Source organism: Populus euphratica, unplaced genomic scaffold (genome assembly GCF_000495115.2).
Source record: "Populus euphratica unplaced genomic scaffold, PopEup_1.0 scaffold3.1, whole genome shotgun sequence".
NCBI lineage: Eukaryota > Viridiplantae > Streptophyta > Magnoliopsida > Malpighiales > Salicaceae > Populus > Populus euphratica.
The window spans coordinates 2,048,611-2,062,430 of NW_011499847.1; the positions used below are offsets into that span (position 1 = coordinate 2,048,611).

The 13,820-nt window shown below is 34.0% G+C and overlaps 2 protein-coding genes across 3 annotated transcripts; both read right to left on the reverse strand.

The window, feature by feature from the left end:
- Nucleotides 1-4,404: 4,404 nt before the first annotated feature.
- LOC105141279 (proline-rich protein 4) lies at nt 4,405-5,936 on the reverse strand. Its single transcript, XM_011048465.1, has 2 exons — nt 5,688-5,936; nt 4,405-5,483 (listed from the first exon to the last, which is right to left on the reverse strand). Exons 1-2 carry the CDS (start codon nt 5,851-5,853, stop codon nt 4,711-4,713), a joined length of 939 nt encoding a protein of 312 aa, XP_011046767.1. The 5' UTR covers nt 5,854-5,936; the 3' UTR covers nt 4,405-4,710.
- A 3,211-nt stretch (nt 5,937-9,147) lies between these two features.
- LOC105141265 (translocon-associated protein subunit alpha) lies at nt 9,148-13,171 on the reverse strand. Of its 2 annotated transcripts, none has more exons than XM_011048447.1 (8): nt 12,928-13,171; nt 12,183-12,347; nt 12,029-12,079; nt 11,760-11,848; nt 10,474-10,551; nt 10,160-10,363; nt 9,704-9,775; nt 9,148-9,501 (listed from the first exon to the last, which is right to left on the reverse strand). In XM_011048447.1, exons 1-8 carry the CDS (start codon nt 12,986-12,988, stop codon nt 9,451-9,453), a joined length of 771 nt encoding a protein of 256 aa, XP_011046749.1. In that variant the 5' UTR covers nt 12,989-13,171; the 3' UTR covers nt 9,148-9,450. The 2 variants fall into 2 exon arrangements, with proteins under 2 accessions (XP_011046749.1, XP_011046756.1); XM_011048454.1 differs by lacking the exon at nt 12,928-13,171 and adding an exon at nt 12,516-12,895.
- Between the last annotated feature and the right edge of the window lie 649 nt (nt 13,172-13,820).

A 13,820-nucleotide genomic window follows, 5' to 3' on the forward strand; every position in this document is an offset into this window, starting at 1 on the left:
AGAGCTTCTTCTTGGGCTTAGAATCAGGCTCTCTCGGAATTTAACTAGATCGAACCCAGCATACAGGCCGCGTGATGAACTCTTCCAAGTTCCGAGCATAACTGTTAAATTCAGCTTTACCTCGCAGTGACTCGGAAAATTAAAAACCTAAAATTTGAACTAGATCCGATTTTAAATCGAGTCGTATTGACTTGTTAATATTAAGTAAACTTGATTAGTCTTTTAATGACTCGGTTACTCTGATCTGCCAACAAGAAGGAAAATAAATAAATAAATCAAATAATATTATTTTAATAGTCAATTCATATTAATCGATGTGTGATATGATAGCATGGACTGTTTTTCAGGTCGAGAGCTATACTTCGAATTATATTAAATTATTTTGCCAAGTCACAAATAATTAATTTCTCAAAATAAAAAAAACAAATGGGGATTTTTATATGTCTTTACAAATATAACCAAATCAAAAAAAAAACCCAAACAAAACCAAAATAGATCAAAACCAACTGATTTCGATTCAATTTTTTATCCAAAAAATCAGAAAAAATTATATGCATTTTTTGGATTTTGTTTTTACTTTATTAACATAGTGTCACCACAAAAAAAAACTGAAGCTTTGCTATTGTAACAGAATGCATAGCAACCACAGAGTTATCATCATTAATCGTCCCATTAACAACAAGATGATTAACAGATTGCTCTAAAATTATAATCGAAAAATCTTTCTTGCTACTTTTCCTATAATTATTTATGCATAAACAAGTTTGGTTACTGCACAATAAGGACAATAAATCAAACTCCTGCAATCAAAAACTCAATGATTATATAGCACAACGAATCCATTCTTGATTCTTTTAAAACACAGTCAAGGTAAATAAGCTCATAAGAATAAACCAACAAGTAACAACAATCATTCTTCAGGGGAAAAGAAAAAAAAACCACATATATTACAAAAGATAGGGGTTTTTCTGTTTACTTATAAATAAATTAACAATTACATTATAAGTAAAAGATAAAGAAAAATTAAACTTGAAGCATACGGGTCAACGGAAAAGGAGGGCTGGCTAGAGCTTGGATCCTTTATTAATTTTGAGATTTTGTTAGGGTTAATAAAATTGAAAATGATGGTCTAAATTTAAATATTTGATTTGCCTATATTCTTCTCTCCTTGGGGCCAGGAGTGTGAATATTTATATTACATATTTGCGATGTTGGAGGTGGGGTTAGAGAGAGAGAAAGGGGATGGGGGGTGTTTTTGCTCTGGCAGATTGTTAGGGTTAGGTGAGAGGGAGGCAGAAGTTTCTTTTTTTTTTTTTATTATTTATGTGGGGTGTTCGAGCCAGTTTACGCATATCACGATTAATCCCCACGGTTCACTGAACATCCTGCAAGCCCAATGAGTAGGTAAGGCACCGCGGGGGTGACAGGCGTGCATGGTAAGGTTCGAACTCAGGTGCGAAGAAAATGAACAAGTCTCTTCTACCACTAGATCAGAACCTCACTTGCAAAGGCAGAAATTTCTATTTATACAAGTGGATGTGGTGCTTATTGGTTAGGGATATTTTTTTTGAACCGGTTTGGTATGGGATTAAATTAAAAATTGAATTAAACTGATATTTTTTTAAAATATTCTAATCAGTTTAATTATTTTTTTCTTAGTTTGGTTTTTCCAATTAATTTTTTATTAGTTTTTTCAATTTATTTAGTTTATTGGTTTTTTAAAACACTCTTTAATTAATTATACTTTTTTTTTTCTGGAATAACTTTGAATTGAATTCGAGTCATTATTATCGTATAGATTTCAATATTACACCTTTTTTTTATTCTATTAATAATCAAGTTATCTTCATTAAAGGCTCGAGAGGCGTCCAAATCAATAGAGACAACAAACGGCAATCAAATTTAATTTCAACGGGCGTTTAAGAACCGCATTTCTAGATAGATGGCAACTTTGCATAAATTGTGATATATTTGCAGTGCTTAGATGACCATCGCGCGCGCGCGCGTGTTGCTCGCATAGTGGTGCCGAGGCTGAACAATTTTTTTTAATATAAGAGAAGTGACAGGTTAAAAAACATTCAAGCCCCGAATCAATAATTAATGATTAAATTGATAATTTAAATATTTATAAAAAAAATAACAGTAAATAAATCATTTTAAAAAAATAAGAATCGCATTCACGTTTTTTCGGATTATTAAATAATTCAATTTTAACTTAAATGAAGAAAAACCAGCAAAAACAATCAAACTTAAAATAAAAAACAAGAGAATATTGGCTTAAAAAACAAAGCAAATCTAAGCTTAAAAGTCATCCAATTTAATTTTAAATGATAAAATTATTAAAAATTTATTAATAAAAATACAGTAAAAAAACATTAATAAAAAAATATTAAAAAAATACTTTAACAAAAGTCAAAATAGACTTAAGCTAATCCTTCAAAAATTTATCACTTAGATCACCGGATTAAAGTGATTTCATTAAAAACAAACCCAAAAAAATAAAAAAGCTAGATTTTTAATCAAAGAAGCATTGATTGATGGAGTTGAAAAAAAATCAATGACAAACTTTTTTTTAAAAAAAACAAGAGAATATCAGCTTAGAAAAAACAAAGCAAACTTAAACTTAAATGTTATTCAATTTAATTTTAAATAATAAAATTATTACAAAAACTATTAAAAAAAAATATAGCAAGAAAAAGAAACATTGGCAAAAAAATATTAAAAATATACTCTCACAAAAGTCAAAATAGACTTAAGCTAATCCTTCAAATTTATTATTACATTATAAGATTAAGATAATTCTATTAAAAGAAAACCCGAAAAAATAAAGAAGCTAGATTTTTAATCAAACAAGCATTGATTGATGGAGTTAAAAAAAATCAATAAAAAACATAGTTAATTTACGTTATGAAAAAAATCAAAAAATTAGGATTAAATTTAGCATAAAAACTAAATAAAACTAAATGTTATGAGAAAAATCAAATGAAATTAAATGTTTAAGAATAGAATTGTATAAAATAAATCTATTAAGAAAAAAATTAAAAAATAGTAATTAAAATAATTAGGTCCAAACTTAACATAAAATTAAATGAAAATAAATGTTTAGAGGCTCAATGAACTAGAAAAAAAAATTAATCAAGAAAACAATTTAAAATAAAACAAATAAAAATTCAAATTAAATTTAAAAACAGATTAATAGAATCAAATACTGATTTTTTTCATGTTCTGCACGTGTGTGTAGAGAGAGAGTGTGTGTGTATAAATGTGTTAATTTATACGTATATGTGTGCATGGACAAATACTGAATAAGATTTTTCTAGCAAAATTGCCCTTCCTTAATCATCATTAAGAGTAAGATATCGTAATCACTCAGATCTTCTAATTAAAATCTGTCAATACCGATAATGGTTGCCCGACATGAACAAATTAATTCATGCAATCGATCTACAACGAGGAATGATGAAAATATAATTTCACCTTCATCGCATTTTATTTTTTTTAACACTCTATAGAATATATTTTTTTAAATTCTTAAAATGGATGTTTCATAATTATTTTTCAAGTCTATCAGCTTAAATTTTTGAACCGGAAAAACTTTTTAATATATTATAGATTTTTTATTTGAGAGATTGTATTTAAAAATAATATAAAGTCATTCTTAGATTTTCAGTAACAAGATAGATTATTCTTTTACTGGAACAAGATTGTGCATTGCAGTGAGATTTCTTTTAGCGGATATAGATATATTCTAGTTCAATGTACTTATGGTTTCCATTCCTCGGCTACGTGAGTACTCTAGTACAATCGAGGCTTGCTTTTAATTGCTTGACTCCAGGCACATGTAGAGCCAATCAAGAACACTGTTACTTCTGTGGGTTCATGGGTGTTTCTAGTTAATCAGACCGCCAAAACAAAGTCTTGATTTTTCCGTCGGTGCCACACCGTTGCCTATGCTGCATGCATGTGGTCCTTGTGATGAAGAAAAGGTCATCCAATGCTCGAATGTCAACCAGATGATGGAAACTACTGCCACCCAATTAATTCCCTTAGCCTGTGAAGACACCATGTCCTCCTCCTTGTTAATAGTCAGGAGTGTCAATTTTGTCAACCAAAAACTGTAAGTTCTTGAGCATCAAAATGAGTGATGGTACTCGTAAGGCCTGTTCTAAACAATTATACCATGTTGAATTCAATATCTTTGTTAGCAGTAGTTCTTTGAGCATAAAAAAGAGTTGTGATAACGGGACGCTTCTTGACATCTCAGCTTGGCCTCAAGCTAATCGTGCAAGTGAATACAGCACACAAGAAATTAATTCTGGATGGTTTCAGGCTAGAAAGAGACGTTCAACGAAGTTAAAGTATTGTACTAGCTAGTCATGCATGCAGCAAGGCAACAGGCAAGTACAAATCAAAATCTCATGTGTACTATTGTTGCGAAGGCATTCAAAGATGAAATTTACAAGTGATCAAGAAGAAAAGAGGAAATTATTCACACAGACAATCAATTTAAGTTCATTGATAATAAAGGTAATAATTAATAAATACTGATTCTCACTCCTTCCTCTCCATGATCTCATGTTTTGGTTCCTTAACCTATCTTGAAGGCTTTATTGCATTACATCATAGAGAACTTCACACTAGCAGTCATAAATAATTATGAGAAATAATATTTAATCCTACTTGCATCTTGTAAGAATGCTGCGGAATAGCCTAATGAATGGGGGAATGTGGTGGCAAGGGAAGCCATTTTCCGAACTTGGGGTGGTGGAAGTACTTTGGAGGAAGCTTGGGGTAAGGAGGAAGCTTAGGAAGAGGAGGGCATGGCTTCTTATGAAATGGAGGGATCTTTGGGATTGGAGGCAGTGGCTTATAAATTGGAACGGGAGGTGGTAAAGGCTTGTAGATGGGAATAGGAGGTGGTAGAGGCTTGAAGATTGGTGGTTTTGGTTTTGGCTTGTAAATTGGCACTGGAGGTGGCTTGAAGATTGGTGGCTTTGGCTTTGGCTTTGGCTTGTAGATTGGAACATGAGGTGGAAGTGGCTTCTTGTGGATTGGAGGGAAGACCTTTGGTGGGAGAGGAGGAAAGACCTTAGGCGGGAATAGGTAAGGATGGTGAAAGTCTTTGAATGGTGGAAGTTTCCATGTAGGCAATGGAAGCGGTTTAGTTATCGGTGGATGAGGCCACAAGAATGCAGAAGTGCAAGTAACAGGTGAAAATTTCAGTTGCCCTGCCAGCCCGAATGTGTGTTTCTCATCAGTTTTCGACTTGAAGACAATCTTGGAGGACTCTAGGCCATTGTGGGCTGGGCATGGTGCAGCTGATGCACTGTGAAGTTGTGCATAGCATTCTTCCTTCAATTTTCCATCCTTCACAACATCATTTGGAAGAGACACCTTGAACTTCCCCTCTTCATCAAGCTCGCCAACCCCTCTTGTCTTAAACTCTCCATTTTCAGGCTTGCAATCAATTGTCACTTTAAGCCCTGCAAAAGTATTGCATCAGATTATTATCATTTTCCAAATGGTGCAAGATATGCATGTCACGAGGTCCAGCTGATCATGCCATAAACCTGCGACTTAAAAATGACAGTGCACCTCTATAGGATCAAACAAAATAGTTGCTGCTATGAATGATGCCAGAAATTAAATGCCAGTACCTCTAAACTATGCCAAAAAAACATGTTTACCTGAGAAGGCATGAACGGTCTTCATGTTACTCTGTGCACAATCTGCACATTCTCCTATCCCAACTACCTCAACTGTACTGTCATCGGCATAGCAGAAGGCTGCACCAAATACTAAGGACACATAGAAGCACAGAAGTGCTCCTCGAAAAACGGGGAGAATCCGCATTGCGGGCACCAACAAGATGCAAGACTTTAGAAGCTGTAGTCAGCCTCTTTGATGCTAGCTGTTGATGAGGGATTGCATAACCTGAAGACTCCTTATATAACGCTGTTGAAGGAATGATTCAAAGGCTCACCGACACCAGATTAAGGGCATCACATGAGGTCAGGGACCCTCCAGAGATATTGACCTTTGTTTCTGGTTTGAAAAAAGACAGTAACGTGCACACCGGCTTCTTCTACAACCACATGACATTATCTTACATTCAATGAGTTCTCAACTGTACACAGCTAAATTCTTCTGTGCTCTCTCTCTCTGTCTGTTTAAACCTACTAACCAGCTGCTCATTAATACTTCACTTCACTAAAACTTTCGTTAATTTACAAATAATCTCTTACTCTATAAAAAACAATACATGGTTTCTGTGTGTAGCACCACAAATTCCTAGAGACTGGAAGAGAAAAGAAAGAACACAATATACATATTTGCGGCAGATAACAACTTCTCATGAATCAACCTAATCTCTTATTAATGCATTCTCACTGATAAACCGAATGGTGTTGGCATTTCGGTGCTGCAGAAAATAACAGTCAATAAATTTAGAAAAGAAAAGAGAAAAGGCAACAATCAGAAGCTGAAAAAAATAAATGTTAGTGTCATTATTTAATTAAAATTTTGCACCCCATTTTAGGCTAAGTCCATGCTGCTGTCACGTCTTATAATATAGAACTCAACTGAAAATTTAGGCTCTTAAAAGTTCGAATAAAGAACTGAACTGTGCATTACTCACTGAAACGAAATGCCTACGCGTAATTTGTCCACATACAATGTTGTGCATAGTTATAAATCGGATCCGATTTAGTAAGCTAACCCAGAAATACATCAATTTAGAGCCTAGCCTAAATTGATTTAATTTCAAACCAGAATTTTTTTATCAAAACAATATTATTTTGGCTCAAACATTGAGTTGCCCTACCAACCTACAACCTAAGCATCGAGCCATAACTTATAACTACATGGTTTAGGATCAAAAGACATGCGAAAGCTGTTTGATTTTTTCAAGAATTTAGTCTCTAATTATATGAAGGTGTTCCTAGCTAGTCATGCTATCATGTGATGAAAACAGGTTGCATATTAGTTGATTACTGCGTGCATGACCTCTAGCCTATGCGCACGGCGTCTAGCCTGCAGGGATGCCCCATGCCATGCTCTATTCCCAGCTAAGACACAACATTACACACCTTGAGATATACATCATGATAATGATATAGCAAATTTGCGTGGATTATATCTGCCCACCATCAAATTGAAGCTTATCGAAAATATAAATGAGGGGTCATGAGTGAGTGATATTAGGTAAAGCGACAAATACTCTCTTCATGATGTCATTATTTGCCCTTAAAATGATACAGGACTCCCAAATCCTTTTCTTCCCTTGAAAGATGACGCATGGTTTGGAAACTAATTAAATGGAGGCACATGACACAATGGTATATGCTTCACCACCATAAGTTGGTTTCATGTATAACAGCCAGGTGTGCATGTAGTTACATTATGGCATTGCCATATATTCTAGCTAACAGAGCTGAAAGCATGGTTATCAAATTCGTTATAAACTTGCTGATCTGGATTCTAACCCTATTTAAATTTGCTTGATAATTGATCAAGCGAAACCTGAATGATTTTGATCAACTTTGTTTACCTAATTGAATCCGATTTAGATCTAGAACTTAGTTTAAAATCCCAAAACAACTTCCTTGTCATTCCTTTGAACAAATCCACAACTCTACTTGGATCGAGTCAAATAAAGCGAAATTTTTTATTTAATGGATCGAGTCAAATAAAGCGAAATTTTTGATCTAAGTATAGTTATAATTGTGTTTTAAAGTATTTTTTATTAAAAAATATATCAAAATAATATATTTTTATTTTTTAATATTAATATATCAAAATAATTTAAAAATATCAAAAAAAATATTAATTTAAAATAAAAATAATATTTTTTAAATATTTTTCAAATATAAAAACAAACCGCTAAAGCATGCATTGTGAGGCCCTAACATAGTTAACGTGTCTGCGCGAAGGCGATGGATAAAGGAGTGGAAATTGATGTCGATGGAAAAAGGAGACCTCATTTCATGGCTGCCCAAGAAAAAAATAAAATGAAGGAATAAGAGTATAGGTTCTGTTGGAGAGCTGTGCACTGGGGGCAATTGCAGGACACCCACAATCTTTTAGGGTTGTAAAAGGAAACATCTTTGGGCAAATTCAACTGTCCTGAAATGATATTCCACCTAGCTCCGCCGACTAAAAACCACCGATCACAACGTTGTCGTCACTTAAATACCCTACACAAGCATTTTGGGTTGTCAGAACTTCGCCATGAAAGAAGGGCTCTAAACATTTTCACGGGCCACCAGCATTGAGCTGTCTGGCTAGAACTTAAAACAGCATGCAATCCCAGAAGGATAAATATCAACCACTTCTTAAAGCTAGAAAAAAGAGAGCATGATCCTTGTATCTCACTTCCAACACTAGAGATCAAATTTATTAAAATCAAGATTTTAACTTATAAAATTATATAATTTTTCGAGTTAATATATGTTATTGTGTTAAATTCAATTAAAAACTCAAAAAATAACACAAGTTAATTAGAATCCAGAAATTAAAAAACCTCTACTATCATCAGCATCAGTTGCTAATGAGATGATGCATAATAAAATCAGTTGAAGACATGGTATGTAAACGGTCTTCCTTTGATTTTATTAGTGTTTTATACATCTAAATATATTTATATTTATCTTATCACACAATAGATTAAAAGAAGCATTGTCCAATCTCATGATTGTTCACATCAATGATACAATTATAATTTGCACAACTTCGATTCTTCATTATTACAGAGTTGCTCTTTTCATTATCTTGATGTTATATGTTTTCTTGAAAGAATATGTTTCTTCTTTTAAAGAAAACTCTCGATATTTCATGCACTGTTTGTAATTTAAAAAAAAATTCTTAAAATTTTACTATCTAAATTTATTTTACATTTACTGTGTAATTTTTATTTTTTTTAACAACATTGTTAGAGACCTCACATGGGAAAGGGTAATCAGATACATCACACAGGTACCTCATCATCATAAATTCATATACCTCAAGCGGGGTAACCACTTAAGAACCCTAGTATACCACGGGTTACTTGACTTGTACACAGCTAGCAAGTCCCACGTCACAGGAAACGTTGGAATATAGTCATATACTTAATTTACATCCCACCTACCTCGGAGTCGGTAAGCATGATTTAAATAGGAAAACTGAGAATGTGATATATATAAGGAAATTAACTAAGCTCAAGACAATCATACCATTCCTACCTCGGAGTTAGTTTCTAAAGTTCCAAAAATTCTCCGAAAAAGAGAAAAAGGGAAACAAGAGTCTGCACTTTACTACAGTGCCTAAATCTACTGGGCCTCGGAGTTAGGTCTTCATTGGCCTATAGCTAGTTTAGTTCATGGGCTCTCTCTTAGAATCTCCAGTTGCCCATTATGAGCCACAAGGGCCTGCATTTTACTACAGTGCCTGAAACAGGGTAAGAGCCACTGTTTACTTCTTCTTCTTTGACTTCTGGGACTGTGACTGCCTCAATGCTGTTCCCTGAACATAATAACGCAAATGTATCAGTTACACCTAGAATCTCCTAAACAGATGATACTGCAATTGAAGCTATGAAGTTTTTCCAAAGGAAGAAGGTTGGGGGGAGGGGAACTATTCTGAAAGAGAATATATCAAATAGATTGACATGACAGCGAATCATAGGAAATTTCTCAACGCAAAATTCAAACCTAAAGTCACACACCTGAAGCCATTCATCCACGGAGGCATCTCTGGCCCCAGTTCCAACCTCCACCTTCGGAGCCCTCTTTGATTTCTGACCAAACAACAGCAGCTAGTTAAGAGAATTTCATGAAGCAAACACATGAAAGTAGCAATACATAAGGGTGCAGGCATAGTTGCAGTGATATTGACCACAGGTGAGAATCTAGTAAGCTCCCTGCCCAACAGGTATTTATCCAATCAAATATATTCATCAAATAATTGGTATATTCCAAGTACATGTGGAAACTAGAAGATTTCTTCAATGCCAACTTAAATAAAGCATTGTGTGGTCAAGCATCCACCGCTTGCCTTCTCAAAAGCGGTGAAAATTATTCATTACGAAGATAAATCAACAGATTTATAGTAAAGTTACTGTAATAAATTAGCTTATAAAGAAATACGTAAAAATGAAAGTGGCATCATGACTGATGAGTACCCTAGAAAGGTTCTGAATTTGGCTTTGAAGCCATAGACCAAAGAGGAAAAGAAGAGCAATTCCAAGGGTAACAAGAAAAACTGACTCCGTGCTTATGAAACCACCAGACTCAACTACTTCAATGGTACCATTGTAGAAGGTGCTTTGGTATGGTTGCTGGTCTATCTCAAAAATGATGGTGCCCACAAGATCGAAACTTCCAGGCTGCACAAAGGGAATAAACATGTAAGTCAAAGAAAGAGGTACATAAAGGATGAAAGATCAAAGTTGATGGTTGGGAAAACACAAAACTCTTGGAGTGGTGATGCATGTACCTGCAAGTACTTGCTGACAGCAAAGATGTATGGGAAAGTAGCCTGAGCAGATGCTGGAACAGTTGCATTGTTGAAGCCCTAAATTAAAACAAAAGAAAGCGAGTGAATAACAAATAGCAAACCCAATCAACTTTATAAAAGACACAAGAAAGCAGTTACTGATCCAAATGATGAAAAATTCAACAATACAGAAACAATATAAAAAAATTGGCAATAAGAACTAAAAAAGAAGGGCCGTGTAGCCTGACAAAAGCAACCAACAGAGGATCAAAGACAATAATATATTGCTAATTTCAAAAAATGATTAAAGAATAAATAAACTAGCCAGACAAAAGTTTTCTTTAACTTTGCACTTTTGGTAGGGAATCAACCTGGGAACAGCATTACAAGCAGAGTGTTGCAGGAATAGTGATAAAAAAAGAAGATTTTTCCGCATGATCTACACAGCATACGCAAAGTATACAAGAAATAACCTGAAGAGTACGGGTGTGGCTTTCAATAACCTTGACAGAGCCATGAAATACATGACCAATGGTGTAAAGATTCACATGTCTAATCAAACATATGAAACCCAAGAAGAATATTTATTAATCAAGGACCAATGAACATATGTTGAGGTTCCAAATATCGTTAATCAAGGACTAGTGAATACAAGCACATTGAAGTTTCAAGTATTTGATTGCACACTTTATAATGTTGGATATTAATTAAGGACCAATTAACATAGGTTGAAGTTTCAAATATTATTAATCAAAGACCAATGAACATAAGCATGTTCAAATTTAAAGTGTCTGATCACACACTGTCTAATGTTGGATACTAATTATCATCAAATATAAGACTATATTGAATTTTCAGATGGGGAAGATTTATTTTTATCAACAAAACAGCCAACTAATAGATAATTTGGGACTAGATGTGCAAGTCAAGGGCATCTAAAGTATTGACTTCTTCCCGGAAAATAATGTTATAGATCTTACCAAATCCTACAGTAATATTGGAGCATGTTTGAACTTTGCTATCTACAAGATTTATTGAATGCATGCTGGTAATACATGCAACAAAGTAATAAAAATCATCCTTTATCTATGCAAACCACAATGTCACAATTAGACGGCCAAAGGACAGAAAACACACAACTAATGTAGCACAAAACACCTGAAGAAAATAAATGAGCTTAACTTCAATACATTCAATTGAAATAATTTATAACACTTAAATTTAACCTGGAATGGAGATCACAATATTTGATTTCCAAATGAAATCATACATAAACCTCCAATTACCTGAGCAGATAGATTCTGAACCAGTAGCTTATGATCAAAAGGAAGATGAACACTAGCCCTAATTCCAACGACAGTTATGGGCAACTCCCCTACATTTCATGCAAGCAAGAAAATAAGTTTATCCCTGTGCAAAGAAGCACATAGCATGAAACACGCGCGCGCGCATTCAAATGATGTATTTTGATCGAGAAGTAGAAGGAGCACGATCAAGAGATATTAGAACAGCATCACAGTCCCATTATAAAATATGCCAGTAACAGTTAAATTACCATCATTTTTCACTCCAACTAGTAATTCAGTCTCTTCTCCAGCATTCACCACTGTAATAAATAAATAAACAGACAGAACACATTCATCTCCCAAATCCATTTAAAAATCAACAATTATCTTCACAGATGAAAGCGATATCAATAAAGCTCTTACAGCGTGCACTGTTTTTTGGGAAAACACAGACGATATCAACCCCTGGAGCTTGGCTAAAATTCTCATCACCAAAATCCTGTGCGTTCTCCCCGACAATCCCAAGATCACTGACTTCTTCCACAGTCCCTGCGACTTCAGCATCTGAATCCGACTGACTCCTAGCAACTATACAAACAGCAAAAGAAAAAAAAAATCAAAACAAAAACAGACTAGATTGACAAACACGTGTGGATTAAAATCCAAAGCAACAAAAAATCCCATTCAATCCAATTCCAGCGAAACCTGACATAAATTTCTATTACTTATGAGCTATGGAAAGTGCATTTTTCTCACTTTCATTCAACCGAAAACAATCAAGGCAGGTCCAATTTTGCATTCAGAAAGCAGCACAACCACCTCTGACAACTTTTCTCGAACTTTTTAATCAACAAAGCAAAAAATCAAGTCAAACTTCACTAAGAAAGCAAATCTGATCAAAAAATAAATCAATAACGACGAGCTACAACAGAAACCTAAAAAATGGGCGCCTGCATTACAAGCGAAATGTCAAGAAAATCAGATAGATCTCAATTCAATAGATCAACGCGATGAAAACGAACCGTTAAGCAGCATGAGAATTCCATTTCAGACAAATAAAATGGAAAAAAGTGTGAATTCGCAAACAGACCAAAGAAAAACAGGGAAGATTTTTGCATGTGTGTGGGGCTCTGGATCTAGGAATTGAGAGGAGGAGAAAGTGAGTTACCTTGAAGGAGAGGAGAAACGAGGAGGAGGAGAGCGAAGAAGAAAAACCTGAGATTCTCCATAGTTAACGCCTTGTTTGGCTTCTTAGCTTGATTGATTTAAATTATTGCTGGTGTTGTTTTTATTTATTTTCTATTTCAGCATGTAGTGTTTCTGCTTGCTTGTTAAATTATTGGAACTCAAGCAGCAGAGAGCAAACCACCTTGGCTACCGACTCTCTACGATGAAACACGGGGCGGACGTAGTTGTTTCTGATTGATGAATCCATTGAGAATGTGGATATACGCTGTCGTTTCGACGTGTGACAATGCATCCCCCCCCTGTTTTCTTCTTCGATGGGCCTTCTATTAATGCCACATTTTGGATTTTATGCCATAGTTGTATAGCCCGGTTTTGTATTTTTTTTCTTTTATTCATAGAATAAAACTAAGAATTCTTACAATTTCTACATTACAATTATATAAAAACAGCTTTTACACATGTATTTTTCACTAAGAGACAATCGCCCTGTGGAGTTTTTTCCGTATTCTCATAATTTTTTTATGAATATTCAATAAAAATAAAATATCTAATTTTTTTATTGCAAGCTTTTTATATAATTTTCTCAAATCATTGCATATACCATAAAAATTATCTTTTTATTAAGAGTTAATTTTACATGTTCTTATATATATATATATATATAAATGATATGAATAAAAGGAAACATACAAAAAAAAGGTTCTTACTTGAGAAACTTTTAGCAAAAATTTATAAGAAAGAAACCGTTTATCCGGACATGATATGAATAAAAAGAAACATAAAAAAAAGGATCTTACTTGAGAAACTTTTAGCAAAAAATTATAAGAAAGAAACCATTTATACGATACAATTATATCTCAAAAGTTTTTCGGA